The sequence below is a fragment of the Odontesthes bonariensis genome, chromosome 4, assembly GCF_027942865.1.
Source record: "Odontesthes bonariensis isolate fOdoBon6 chromosome 4, fOdoBon6.hap1, whole genome shotgun sequence".
Taxonomy (NCBI): domain Eukaryota; kingdom Metazoa; phylum Chordata; class Actinopteri; order Atheriniformes; family Atherinopsidae; genus Odontesthes; species Odontesthes bonariensis.
The window spans coordinates 18,889,695-18,904,864 of record NC_134509.1 but is presented as its reverse complement, the minus strand read 5'-3'; the positions used below and the strand labels follow the sequence as shown (position 1 = coordinate 18,904,864).

General features: G+C 38.8%; 1 protein-coding gene across 5 annotated transcripts in view; it reads right to left on the bottom strand.

Annotated features, from left to right (window-relative positions):
* sorcs1 (sortilin-related VPS10 domain containing receptor 1) overlaps positions 1-15,170 on the bottom strand; it is a 194,822-nt gene that overhangs the window by 46,534 nt on the left and 133,118 nt on the right. For all 5 annotated transcript variants that reach the window (XM_075463338.1, XM_075463339.1, XM_075463340.1 and 2 more), the window contains exon 5: positions 4,596-4,669. In XM_075463338.1, the coding sequence (XP_075319453.1) occupies positions 4,596-4,669 (74 nt within the window). The remainder of the gene's footprint in view (positions 1-4,595; positions 4,670-15,170) is intronic.

The window sequence follows — 15,170 nt, the reverse complement described above, 5'->3', positions numbered from 1 at the left end:
AACAATCACCTGGATTAATGACTACCTGACAAACAGACCACAGTTTGTCAGACTGAAGAATTGTGTGTCTAACCAGGTGATCAGCAGCACAGGAGCACCACAGGGGACTGTACTCTCACCATTCCTTTTCACTCTGTACACTTCAGACTTCCAGTACAAGTCAGACTCCTGTCATCTACAGAAATATTCAGATGACTCTGCAGTTGTCGGGTGTATCAGAGATGGACAAGAAGCTGAGTACAGAGAGCTGGTGGACCGCTTTGTGGCATGGTGTGGGAAGAATCATCTCATCTTGAATGCTAACAAAACAAAGGAGATGATTGTAGATTTCAGGAGAAACAGGGTCAGATCAAACCCTGTTTCCATCATGGGAGAAGAAGTGGAGGTGGTTGAGGAATATAAATACCTTGGTGTTCATGTGGACAACAGACTGGACTGGAGACACAACAGTGAAGCCATCTACAAGAAAGGACAGAGCAGACTGTACTTCTTGAGGAAGCCAAGGTCCTTCAAGGTTTGCAGCAAGATGTTGCAGATCTTCTACAAGTCTGTTGTTGAGAGCGTCATTTCCTCTTGCGTCATCTGTTGGGGCAGCAGCATCAGAACCAGGGACCTAAAAAGACTCAACAACCTGATAAGGAAGGCTGGTTCTGTTCTGGGGACGATTGTGGAACCTCTGGAGACAATAATGCAAAGAAGGATTTTGCATAAAACCAAGAGAATTATGGACAACCCTGAACATCCTCTCCATGAGACTGTTATCGGAAAACAGAGTCTCTTCAGTCAAAGGCTTCTTCAGTTTGGATGCAAAACGGACCGCTACAGGAAATCTTTCCTGCCCACAGCCATCAGCATCTATAATAACTAATTTAATTGAGTTACATCAACATTTAATTTCCCTCTGGGATAAATAAAGTATTTTTGAATTGAATTTGAATTGTAGCAGCAGCTTCAGCAGCAGTGAGCTGAAGTAATGGTTTCCTGTGGGACATTATCAGTCTCTCTCATGGTTGAGGAGGAATCTTGGCCCACTCTTCCTTCCAGCGTTGCTTCAGCTCATTGAGGTTTGCAGCATTGGTTTCTGCACAGCTCTCTGAAGGTCCCACCACAGCATCTCAGTCTGGTATCAGGTCTGGACTTTGACTGGACCATTGCAACACCTTGATTCTTTTCTTCTTCACACATTCTGTTGTAGATCTGCTGCTGTGTTTGGGATCTTTGTCCTGTTGATGAGCCAGTTTCAGCCCAGCTTTAGCTGTCGGACAGATGGCCTCACATCTGACTCTAAACACTTTGGTATCCAGAGGAGTTCATGGTGGACTCAATGACTGCAAGGTGCCCAGGTCCTGTGGCTGCAGAACCAGTCCAGATCATCAGCCCTCCACCACCGTGCTTGACAGCTGGTGTGAGGTGTTTGTGCTGATATGCTGTGTTTGGTTTCCTCCAAACGTGCTGCTGTGCATTATGAGCAAACATCTCCACTTTGGTCTGGTCTGTCCAAAGGACATTGTTCCAGAAGTCTTGTGGTTTGTTCAGATGCAGCTTTGCAAACCTAAGCTGTGCTGCCATGTTCTTTTTAGAGAGAAGAGGCTTTCTCCTGCAGCCCTTCCAAACAGGCCATACTTGTTCAGTCTTTTTCTAACTGTGCTGTCATGAACTTTAAACTTTAACATGCTAACTGAGGCCTGTAGAGTCTGAGATGTAGCTCTTGGGTTTCTGACCTTGGGTTGACCTTGCTGGGACGTCCACTCCTGGGAAGATTGACAGCTGTCCTGAATGTTTTCCACTTGATTAACCTTCCTCTCTGTAACATCATTGCTGATGTCTTTGGCTGTAGGGTGGACATCATTTTCACACACTGCTTCTGCATTTTGGCTGAGGTGGTTAAATAAATAACAACACAGTGTGATACGTCACATGTTGCTCTTCATCTGTATTTACCTTTTTTTAAGACCTCTTAAGGACCGCATCATTTTTTATTCAGTCCTGATAAATACATCTCCCAGCATTGAAAGGGCGTGCACTTGTTTTTTCTCATGACTGTTAACTTTCACCCTTATAGTCGTGGGAGACTTAGTGCCTCTGTGTAAGTAAGACACAGGTTTGTACAGGTCAGAACAGGTGGACAAAACTCTGACTTGGTCATGAGATGGAGCTGTTGCCCTGCAAAACACTTAAATATCACATCCAGGCTTCACCATTTGTTCTTGTATCGAATTGTAATGTCATATGCAAAAACATGCGCACGTTAAGCTCAAAACCTGATTACAGTTGAATGCTGCAGGGTTCAGAGCACGGTGTTTGTTGCTGGGCTGTGTGGCCGAGCCGTTTCTGGTTCACTGAATCACAAATGAGCTTTACTCTTCCTTACATGTTCCATGGCCACATGTACAGCAGACATGAGCTCCCTCTGCACCCTCATTACTAGGCTACCACAGCACCTACTGCACGTTGTACGTCCTAAAATAGAAGTCTGAGATCTTCTGCAGCATCACCCCTCCAGGCTCGTTTCACTCCTGGCTGCTCGGCTTGTTACTACCCTACCTTGTTACTGAGCTGAAAGCTTTTGTCGCGTGTCTCTTACCGTGTTGAATGAAAACCAAGTCTGACGCCACCTTTGTTCGAGGTGGTTATTAAACCAGGAAGCAAAGCAACAATTTGCAGTAATTAATGAAAAATGGAACATAGACTAGGCTGTAATCTGTGTTTTGATGTACTGCACAGATGATTTATTAGATTATTTCAATCTTCTTTTGTCTCTACTGAAAATAAAACTTGTGGAACTGTCAGCTACAGAAATGATTGTCTGACACGTGAGCCATGAAATTCTTAAAATACTCTCCAGCTCTCCAATGACGTAGACTAAAAAAAACAACCTCAAAATGCTAAATTTGACTTAAGTTTGTGTTGATTTTTTAAAGACACAATTATTGTGTTGTAGAACCACATGAAATGCATGTTTTACACCCAGTATTTTTTAAATCTGTAGCTTTTCGTGTTCATGAGGAATATATTCAACTAATTTTAGTCTTTTCCGGAATATTTGATCAATTTCATTTGGCTGATACTTAATCTGGAAAGTCATATTAATCAGAAACAATTACTTATTATTACGAATTAATTCAACTGATATTTGTATTTCAAACACAATTAATCATAATTTACTCTTTGTTAATGTTTAAAGTTAATTCAGTTAGGCCACACAGCCGTAATGTGACAACTGCTGCCTGTAAAATTGAGTCCAGTGTTGCTGTGAGTTAAAATTCAAATTATTTGTGTTGTGTAGTTAATATGCTCTCTGGATGCTGGTACCATCAAATACAGTGAAATGTTCTTTCCTCTTTATAATTTGATTTACTCTAATTATCTAATTAATATTCTAAACATTCCATTTTCGCACAACTAACTAGTTAGCAGCTTAAAATTGGTTGAATGATCGGTGGCTGCAATCTCTGGACCTTTGTTGTTTCCCAGATTAACATTATACATTTAATTGATGACGAGTTTTACAAGTCTTCGAGGTTCAAACATGTCCAGCAGGCTCCATATTTGTCAGTCTCCACATAACTCAAGTGAAGCTTCAGTCTGTTAGCCTGCACATTAATGTTAGCTACTCACGCTTTATCAGATAGTAGCAGCTTAAGCTCAAAGTGTGAAGCAAACTGAAAGAAAAAGATCTGTTTCAAACCCCTTTAACCCTTGATAAGTCAAAGCTGATACAAAGAAATGTTTGGAACTTCTGGAAGGATCTAGACTCTTATGAGAGATCACACAATTTCTTTGCTAATCCTCAATTTAGCAGCTGTGCTTCTGATGGCTGTTGAAGAAGCATCAGACTGTATTTATTCCCATAAGACCCTCGGGAGGCTCTGCAATGGTTGCAGATTGGCAGCGAACTCACAGCTCCACCTGCTCCTCTCAGGCACTTGCTTCGGCAATGAGATCTTTGGGCAATTAGGGCTGGAGCTAACGGCTCGGGACCACTGTAGTGCTCCACCACTCAAAGGATTCAGACACTCTGTGAGGGTAGAAGCGATTCAGAAGAGCCCTCTGTGCCACAGAAGTTTTGTGATTCTGCTGTGCTCTCCAGTTTTCTCTTGCCCAAGGCTTTTTGAGCTTCAACCACTGCTTCACACTCACTTCAGCCTTCACTTCAAAACATGCTGTTGGTGGAGTTAGGCTTACCATGCCTATAATGAACAAGGCGTATTGAATGTTAGGACTACTTCTAAAATATCTAAATATCTCTATCCCAGATGTAATATCTGAGTGTATAAATCTATCTGCTTCCTCAGTATGTCAGAAAAATCACTTATTTTTGGGGACTATTTAATGTGCAGTTCATTATTATACAATATAAATCCCAGCTGTGGAGACATTGGTATATATTTCTCTTTGTGAGAGACAGATGCATTGATTTTATAGAGATAGATTTATATTTTATTTGTGTGTCTACAGACTGATGAATTATGGTCAAAGTTATATTATAGGCAACTTGGTCATGTAAAAGGTAAACTGGTCCAAAATCTAGTGCACTGTAGCATTGAGATCTACGTCAAGCATTTGTTTTAAAAGGTACGACAGTTTATACTTACCAGTAGAAACGATTGGGAGCCACTCTCTCATGTACCAGCTGCCACCTTCTCCCAAATTCTACTGAGCTGTAAAGCTGAAGTGAAAAAAAAAGCTCTCATGAGTATTCAAAGCCAGCTAACTTCACCACTTTGTATCACATAAACCATACGGGTTTCCAAAGGTTAATGTCATTACTGGAATAACAGCAACAGTCTAACAATGAGTGGCAGACGATATGTAGAACACACATTCATTTCTACATTTTAATCCACCTAATCAGATGAGAATTTACATGAGATTCAAACACTGCAGAGGAAATAACAGGGCTTAAAGACTTAAACCCACTGCTGCAGAAACCGCAGGCAGACAGTCGACCGTAATGAAAACAAAGTTAGGAATTAAGCTGTAAATGTGCAGGATGCAGGCTTTCCTGCAGAAATGTGACTCGTTGCAATAAGCCTGGGAATCTAAGGAACTGGAAGCATGGCCGGTGGTCTCAAGTGGAGCCATCATTCACAAGCTGATATTTTACTGAGGTAGACAGAAAGGCCAGAGAATGTATGTACAAATTTATGTAATGAAACAAAAACCTTCAATCAATATTAATTTGTTCCTCTGAGATTTCAGCAAAGTGTTATTCGAGAAATCTTGTGCTATTCAACATAGCACACGAGCCCCACTTTGGAGGAATCTCCAAACCCTGAACTCCTTCATGGAGGAATAGATTCATTTTCTGCCCAGCAGATATTCATTCTGGTTTACTATAACAGAGTTTACTGTTAACATATGCAGAGTCAAAAAGTTGTTACAAACACACTGACGATCGCCACATAACTTTGATTTAGCCATCGTCTCCTGAGTTGGTGCAGAACAAACAAAACCAAAAGAATAAATCATGAGATTTCATTTTCAAGAGGCCAAACACATGCAAAGGTGTGTTAAAACGGGGTGTTCACAACAGATATGCGATATTGTAAGAGTTTTAGCCCCATTTAGAATCAGAATCAAGTTTATTACCAAGTAGGTTTGCACTTACAAGGCTCCATGCCTTGTTTAGGAGGCTGGTAGCAGATGGGAAGATGGACTGCAGCCTCCTGCCAGAGGGGAGTGTCTCAAAGAGTTTATTCAAGTTAATATTAGCTAATCAATACTGGCATTGAGGAAAAAGTAATATGGAGTTTTAGTATAAAATGTAAGAATTTAGTTACTAAATAATTAGATAAATTATCAACTCATTCCTTTTTTTTTTTTGCACTTTAATAAAGCATTACAAAAAGAGTATATCACAAAAAAATATATACAATAGATAATAAATGATATGCTGCAATGAATTAGTGCTGGAGAGAGAGGTTAGAAACCCTGGGAGGGCTTATCGAGAACCACACCGTGAAGATGAATAAATAAAATTTAATGTATCTTATCAGAATGAAACAATAAATGGATTAATGAGAGAGAAAAAAAACAATAAAGAATAAAATTAACATCACAAAAATCAGTAATTAAGCAATGAATCAAGAAATAAATTACACTAAATCAAAAGAATAAATTGCAATGGCAACTCTTAACAAAAAAGAGAAGAAAACATATTAAGACAATCCCATAAAGTACAGATAATCTTTTCATTTCCTTTTATAAACGGGAGGGAGGGAGAGCTGTTTGTCAGGTGAATATACTTGTTCCATAAAGTTACACCTTTATATTTGATGGAAAACTGTGCTCTGGTGGTACAACAGAGTGGGATATGAAACAGCTTAGATTGCCGAGTTGTTCTGGAGTGAATGTTTGAGTTATTTTGAAAATATTGTTGGAAATGAGATGGACGTGTGTGTCTGACTTTGAAGACAAAAACACATGTTTCCATAGTGTTAATGTTGTAAATGGACATTATCTTTGATTTGGAAAATAAAGGGGCAGATGCTTAGTCTGAACAAATGACTATTCTGATAAAACGTTTCTGAATTAAGTGGAGTTTATGTAAGTGTGTAGGAAAAGTGCATGCCCAGGCAATATTGCAATAAGGTAGATATGGATATTAAAGAATATAATATAACATAAACACACCAGACCTATTAAGCTATTTATGAACTTTCCTGATAATTCCCACAGATCGACTATTACCCCCAAGAAGCGAGTGGAATAAACTCTCTGGATTTCACTTCCTTCAATATTGACTTTAGCATTATCCAATTTCTTCTTGCCAGCAAAAATGATATAATTAGATTTCTTTATGTTTAGCGACAATTTATTTAATTGAAACCATTTTGAATAAGCCAGGAGACCAGAGTTAGCTTCAGAAATGAGGGTTTTAAAGTTCTTATGGCAAAATAATAATAATAATTGTGTCGTCTGCAAATAAAATAGGTGATAGGAGAACTTAATACAGCAGCAAAATCATTTACATAAATCAAAAATAATAAAGGACCAAGAACTGAACCTTGTGCCACACCACAGGTCATAACTTTTTTGTTGGACATACAGTCACTAAAATAAACAAATTGACTTCTATTGACAACATAACTCTTGAATCACTCTTACTGTGAAGTTAATTTCATGATTAATTGATAGTTGATAATAAAATCACTAACTGAAACATGAAAGTTAAAGTTCTTTTATTAAAGTTCTTTAATAAAAGAACACTAGTTCAGGACATCAGGGTGTGTCAGTTAAATTAATATTCTTTATGTGTGTTGTTGGTTATTGTTGCCAGAAACAGATTAATTATAGTTGAATTAGTTGAAAACAGCTACTTTACAGTGATTTTCAACAATATGTGGACTAATGACCAAAATCCACAATATTTCTAAAGAGGATTTCTGCATCGTTCAGAGTTCTGATCGTTCTCTCTGCAGAGTCATCGGGTCGGGTTTTCAACTCTTTCCTTTCAGAGCTACCATGTTGTTGTTGAAGCTTTTGTTTTTAAGACTGACCGACAACTTAGGGAAAAACACTTTAACAAAAAAATTGTCCCATTCTCGAGTTTTTTCTCTCAGTTTTGTCACAATGAAAGTTTGAAGAGTAGAGAACTGTTAAAAGAATTGCGTGAATGTGGATAGCGAGATGTATCTTAACTGTGACAAAAGTCTGATTTGTTGTCGGATGGTGACTGTGGGAGTGAGGGAGCCAGGTGAGACGCTGGATATGTTAACCCTGTGTAAGTTGATGTATGTACTTATCTTTATGTTTGGATTAGTTTATGTAAGCATTTTTTAGCAAGTAATGTTTTGTGTGTGGGTTGTTTTTTTTGTTTTTTTCATGTTATGTTGTTTTATTCTTGAAATTGTTCATGTATATGTTGTTCCTTTTGTTGTACTGTTGAAAAGCGGATTTCAGGAAATTAAAGAAATGACACCAAATCAAAGCGTAATTATGAGAATTGTGAAACAAATTGATCAAAAGCACATTTTTCATAAAAAAACGCATCATGATACAAAAGTTAAATCTTGATCAAACTGTACTGGAATAATATTTGATACAAATTATCTCTGTTTTGAGCATTTTGTAATTATTCAATAAGATTTTGTTTCAATAACAAAAAAACAAAGAAACATAAAATCTGTTAAATATTGAACCCTTTCGGGCTCCGTATTTTGAATTAAATTTACAATACTGAGCACAACAAATCAGACTGAATTTTACTCTGATGTATTGGGTTGGAATAAAAATTTCAAAGATTTATATCTTTATGTTGGACTGAAGCATCAAAGCAAAGTGGAGTTTTTTTTTCTGCATTTTCTGCTGCGTGATCAGCAGATCTTGGAAAGACTGATACTCATTGAAGTCTTTGTCCTCAAACACACCTGTACTCTCTGACGAGGCACAAATCTCTTTAATCTGCAGCTTACAGCTGGAATTTAATGAAGCATAAAAGTTATTTCAGTGTGTCAGGCTGGACTTTTTTCCATTTAAAGCATGAGCAGCCATGCACATAGTGTAAACAGTTATTTATTAGTGGATAACAAAATGCCTCTGTTTATTTATATCAATTAATTTTTTAATTGCATTTATTTGCACTCTCCAGAAGGGCGAACGAGAGGCCTTCATTCTCACAGACACATACAGATTTGCTCTTTTCTTTAGAGAAACAATAATTGAAAGCTAAGTAAAGACTTTCTGTAATTTTCACGTGTTTTTGATAAAAGATTCACGAAAATATCACATTTTCTCCAAAGCTGCAGCAGCTCACTGCGCAGTGGAAAGTGTTCCACCTCATTGCTCAGAGGTGTCTGTACAAATAGAAACCGACTGAAAAAGACCAGATGTCTGTTTTGGTGCTGTGGGACGAGCAGGTTTGAACTATCACCTGCTTAGCTATTCATAATTTGGGCTCAGCGGATACTTTATATCAATTTTGAAACCTCTACACTGACTCTGGAAAATTGCTGGTCATCCTGTGGCAAGACTTCTGTGGTCTTCCTCATAATGAATAGATAACAGCTTTATTCTTTCCATTGCTCATATTGGCAAAGGACAGCAGAGGCACTGGCTAGGTGCTCTCGCTGGCTTTAATTTTTGATGTTTAGCCTTTGCTAGCTTTGTTACATTGAACATGTTCAGTAGACTGATGTTTATGTTCATGTATTTAACAGATGCTTTTATCCAAAACAACTTACGAATGAGGATATAACATTACAGCTAACACCAAAGCTAACAATAAGCTATATAGAAGGAAACCACTAGTCAGACTCTGTCAGTGTAGCGATAGAGGGAAGTACCGAAAGAGTAAGAGCAGTAGAAGGGGTAGGGAGGTTGAAGTTGAACTGAATAAATAGGTATTCATTGTGATAAACAGTCTGCAGGATTTTATGTACAGTTTGTCAATCCTGCATAATTTTATGGGCTTTGAATCTTGCTAGCACGCTGTTGGCTTTCTAGACTACAACCATTTTTGTATTTTATTTGATTTATTTATCATTCAGAATGTTCAAACAACCAGCTTCTCAGTTAAGAAGAGGTACATCAATGAGAACACAAGTGCTCAGTTTAGGGAGGCCAAAGCTATGTTACCAACAATGAGCGCAGAGTCTGTTGAAGAACAGCTGGATCATTGAATGTAATGGAAGCTGTTGCACCGATAAGAATCAAGAGCACCTTGATCAAACAGAAAACACCTGGAGAAACACCACTACGGTCAAAAACCTGAAAAGAGAATGCAGGAAAGCTGAACGTAAATGGAGGAAAAGAAAGCTTCAGATTCACTATGAGCTGTACAAAGAAAGCCTGCATAGTTATATCAATGAGCTGTGCAAGGCCAGACAGCTGCATTTATCTGAAATGATTAATAAGAATGTCAACAATTCTCAAACTCTGTTTGCTATGGTTGAAAAACTCACAAATCCTCCTAAACAGTCAAACCCAGACCTCCTCGCCACTGATAAATGCAACGAATTTGCCAACTTTTTTAGCCAAAATATCAAAACAATTAGACAAAACATTCACGCAACATAGACAAACAAGAAAACTAATCTGTGTCTAAAACCTAGAAATAACTCTGACGTTATGTCACAATTTAATATTGTTAATTTAAAAATCCTAGAGGAAACAGTTCGGCAGCTGAAATCAACAACTTGTTCTCTGGACATAATACCATCCGACTTTTTAAAAACTGTTTTTACCTCAGTAGAAAGTGATATCCTACAAATAGTTAACAGCTCACTGGCATCAGGCATTTTTCCCAAGTCACTAAAGACAGCTGCCATTAAGCCACTCCTAAAGAAGAGAACTCTAGACGTCTCTATGATGAACAACTACAGACCTGTCTCTAATCTCTCTTTTATATCCAAGATTATTGAGAAAGTTGTATTTAACCAGCTCAGCGACTTTCTGAATGAAAGTGGAAGTCTTGATAACTTTCAATCAGGCTTCAGACGTCATCACAGCACTGAAACAGCTCTGGTCAAAGTGTTAAACGACATTAGGTTGAATACTGATTCTGGTAATGTTTCAGTCCTGGTTCTGTTGGACCTCAGCGCTGCGTTTGATACTGTAGATCACAGAATCCTGTTGCACAGGCTGGAAAACTGGGTTGGACTTTCTGGAGCGGCCCTTAACTGGTTCAGGTCCTACTTAGAAGGCCGGAGTTATTTTGTTACAATTGGCAGCTATGAATCTGAGCGAGTGGCCATGACAGATCATTCTGTTTGGGAGCAAAGAGAAGAGGGTCAGCGTTGGTAAATATCTTGAGACTCGGGACCTTACAATCACTGACCAAGTTCGTAACCTCGGAGTGTTGATAGACTCAGATCTGACTTTCAGCAGCCACATCAAAGCTGTCACCAAGGCAGCTTTTTACCACCTCAGAAACCAACAGAATTAAAGGTTTCCTCTCCCAGAAAGACCAGGAGAAACTCATCCATGCATTCATCTCCAGTAGACTCCATCACTGTAATGCTCTTTTAACTGGACTTCCCAAAAAGAGCATTAAACATCTGCAGCTCATCCAGAACGCTGCTGCTAGAGTTTTAACCCGGACTAAGAGATCTGAACACATCACAGCAGTTTTAAAATCTTTACTCTGGCTTCCAGTCAGTCACAGAATAGATGTTAAAAGCCTGCTGGTTTATATTCTGTGATATGTTCAGAGAATATAAACCCAGCAGAGCTCTTAGATCCAAGGACTCAGGTCAGCTGGTCCAGTCCAGAGTCCAGACTAAACATGGAGAAGCAGCATTTAGCTGTTATGCTGCAAACAAGTGGAACAAACTGCCAGTGGAGATTCAACTTTCACCAAATGGAGACATTTTTATATCCAGGGTAAAAACATTTCTTTTCTCATAAGTCTATGCATGAAATCTGCACGATATATTTGAATTTATCTGGACTGTTGCTTGTTTTTAAATAAATTTAAATTATTTTATTTGTTTCTATTTTGATGCTTCTTCCACTCCCTGCTGCAATGCTTTTATTTTATGTAAAGCACTTTGAATTGTTTGTACATGAAATGTGCTATACAAATAAATTTGATTTGATGATTTGATTTGATACAGCTGAGCTCAAGGGTTCTGAGAGCCGAGTTGACCAGAAAGATCTCCTGCTGCCAAAATGTGAAGTATCTGTATTTATGAGAGCAGTGAATGTTTGCATTGCATTAGAAGTCAGTGCTCCTGTTAAACAGGAATCAGAATCAAATCTTAATGTTAAAGATTAGACTGATATAAATGTGCCATAAACCGGTCGATGGCCCGGTTCTAGCATTAATATCCTTTTGGGTGACGTATTACTGCAGATCGTGCACGCAGTCAAAGCAAGAATTCCGTCTTGACATAAGAAAGAAAACGTCATCGTGGGTCCACACGAGCTGAGATGAGTCTGACACCATTTAATCAGTGTACTGCCGGCCCACGGCAGGACGCCCTGCTCAGATGTAGCACGCTAGCTCATGGTTGTTGGTTGTGAGCTAACAATCAATAGGACACGTCCTATTACCACTGCTGACATGGTTACAGTGCAAGAACAAATCTAGTGTCTGGAAGTAATATGGATTTTATAACAACAGTCTGTAAAGCATCAATTAAGTACAGCTGTAAGGGAAAGCTATACGCCCATAGCAGGTTTGTTAAAATCCATAACTCTCACACTTATGAGAAAAGACAGCAAAGTACAGTGACATGTGACTTTAAATAGATCAAACAAAGCACACCTGCTTTATACACTGGACACGTGCAAACTACTCTGATGACCAATATGTGTAACGATGTCAAAAAGAGGAAGGCAAAGGGCACCGATGGTTAGATTTCCATGACATCCACGCCAAGCTGTGCAAAGCAGATGTAAATGCAGCAGGAGGAGGGGACAGGAAATCACTGTGACTAATTACCCTCCGAAGGCAAGTTAGTATGTAACCCGGCAAGTGGCAGTGAGGAGGCAGAGAGCAGCCTTTACAGCCTCCGAAAAGTCTCTCAATCAACAAATGCAGCCCCACTGCCAAAAAGGAGGCGAGGAAATTGAAAGAGAAACACTTTTGGGGTGGAGACGATGCATACAAGTGAGAGCGGGAGTGAGGGACTGGAAAATGGAGGCGGAGAGCAAGAGAGAGGGTTGATGAGCGAATCCTGAAAGCTGACAAACAGCGAGGAAGGAAAGAGCACATTTTAATGTTCACATGTAGCCCTGAAACTAAAATACCAGCAAAGGACAGCAACATATTAAGGTGTTCATGAGCTGAATTAAAAAAACAATAAAAAAACAAGAATTTACTGTTTAAAATGTGCATTTAAGACTTTAAAACAGTGTACTTATGCAAGTAAAGCATCAGTAAAGCTGCTTTCATCTACGCAGCAAAGCTCAGACTTTTAGGATTGAGGGTATGCATTATTACCCAAAGGTACAAGGAGATCAATGTCAGAATTATTTGGCAGTCCACCTTAAACAGTTATTTAAGGTGGAAGAAACCTCACCCACTCTGGTGTTGTTATAGCTCCAATTTGATCTGAAAAGAACAATTATTTCATTGCCCCAAGCTAAAGTGTGCTGTGTTTGGGTGTTGGGACGGAGGGAGGTCACTGCATATGCAGATCAAGGGATCATTTTTAAGAACATCATCACTTGTATAAGGCTTGTTTCAAATGTGGGGTCGGCCGCTGTGTCATGCAGTTTTATTTAACCCTCATACCTGATTTAAAAAAAAAAAATCCTTAATTTCTGAAAAGGAACATTTTTGTCCACTTTTAAAACAACCTAAAAACATCTATTTCTATTCCATATTTTGAAAATACTGGCACCTAAAGGCTTACAATTTGGGCTAAAAAGCATCTAAAGGGTTAATTTTTTGAAAATAATTGAAAACTTGGTCGTTATGATCAGAACTGAAGTGGAATAAAAGATTTATGAAAAAAAAAAGTGGAAAAAAATATTAATATGGGACGTTTTTTTAGGTTGTTTTCTCCCTTCACTATAAGGACTTGACTGAACTGAAGTATGCGTTGGAATGCGTGTAGCCTACAGTTGCATATTTTCATGTTCGCTAGACACCTTCATGCACACGCACATATGCACGCACACACATGCACACACACACGTACACATAAGCATGCATCACTAACATATACTCACTTTTAAATTCTGTTCTATATTGTATTTTTTTCTTGATTTTATGCCTTTTAAGATAGCTTGTTTTGTCTTGTTTATTGTTGTGGCTTGTTATTTTTTATTTTTTTCTTTTTTTTGGTTTCTATGAGGTGAGATATACTTATAAACCTCTTTAATCTCACCTGCACATCTGGTTTGCTGTATTTTAGCTGTTTGTTTGTTATATTTGTGCAAATAAATAAAATAAAAAAAAAGTTTTAAAAGGGGACAAAAATGTTCCTTTTTCAGAAATTAAGGAGTTTTTTTTCTACACAATGAAAAATTGCATTGCATGTGATGTGTGTTTGAAATTCAAAAAAATTGTCAAAAAATGCACAACTGGACCAAATATGAGGAGTATCAGTATTTCCAGTGTGAAATTAGAGGAGAAAATACACCCCATGTGGACAAAAATGTCCCCTATCAGGGATTAGGGTTAAATATTTAAGTGGGGAGTGTTTCCTGGAAGCAGCTCATACGTACAGAGTGAATTCTGAAGAATTTGACACAAAAAACCTTTGTGACGATTCCAAATCCCTGAAATCATCAGCAGATCATTTCCTTATCATGAACAAAGCTCAGACCCTGATTAACATTTGCTCTCACATTCACTGTGAGCCACTCATTCTGAATGTGCCGCCATAGCTGATCTGCACAGCAGGTAAACTGCAGTGAAAAGTGACGGGGAGATAAGGTATGATGGTTAGAGTCGTCATTAAACAAAGCTACGTGTTAGGCTGTGTGGAATGTTTGTTCCACAGTGGGAAGGCCTGTCCACATGCATGCACCAACCCCTGATCAGTTTGTCCTGTTTTAACGTGTGCCAGAGAGTGACGGATACTCGGTATAGATCACTGTGTTTTCAGTGGATCCACAGGTGTTACCTCAGGGTCCAGTAGGGGGACTCGTGCTCTTTTACCTCAATACAGATGAGTGAAGAGAAGTGTCCATTTTTTCCCTCCTATCTCCCCCCATTATTTCCATTTTAGGCAAATTACTGCAACAAACTGAGTGTAAAATGGCAAACTTCATATTTTTCTGTATTTCTTCTACAGTATGCAACAGGAAAATGTCTATTTTAGTCATTTTGTATCATCTGAAATGTGCTTAGCTAACCAATCTGGTATGCAAGCTAGCTTCATGTTCCAGTATCGGTGCTGAATATCTGCTACAGGGCATCTGAAGTGCATTTCAGAGTTAAAACCAGGGCTGGACTGACAGTCTGGCATACCGGGCATTTTCCCGGTGGGCCAACGCCCCTCGAGGGCCGGTGATGTCGTTTTTTTTTTTTTTTTTTTTATTAATGTAAAAAAAAAAAGAAAAAGTGATGGGCGGGCGGCCCACGATTTCATGTTGACGGGGCTAGTCCAATGAAATCTCTCAGCACCTCTTTGGCCCGCCCCTCCCCTCACCGTTGACACAGGTCATCAATCCTACCATTTGAGCTGAACAGACTAGGAGAGAACAGTCAAAAACCGAAATGGATAAACAACAGAAACGAAAGGGTGGTGGGGTGCATAGAAGCTGCGAGA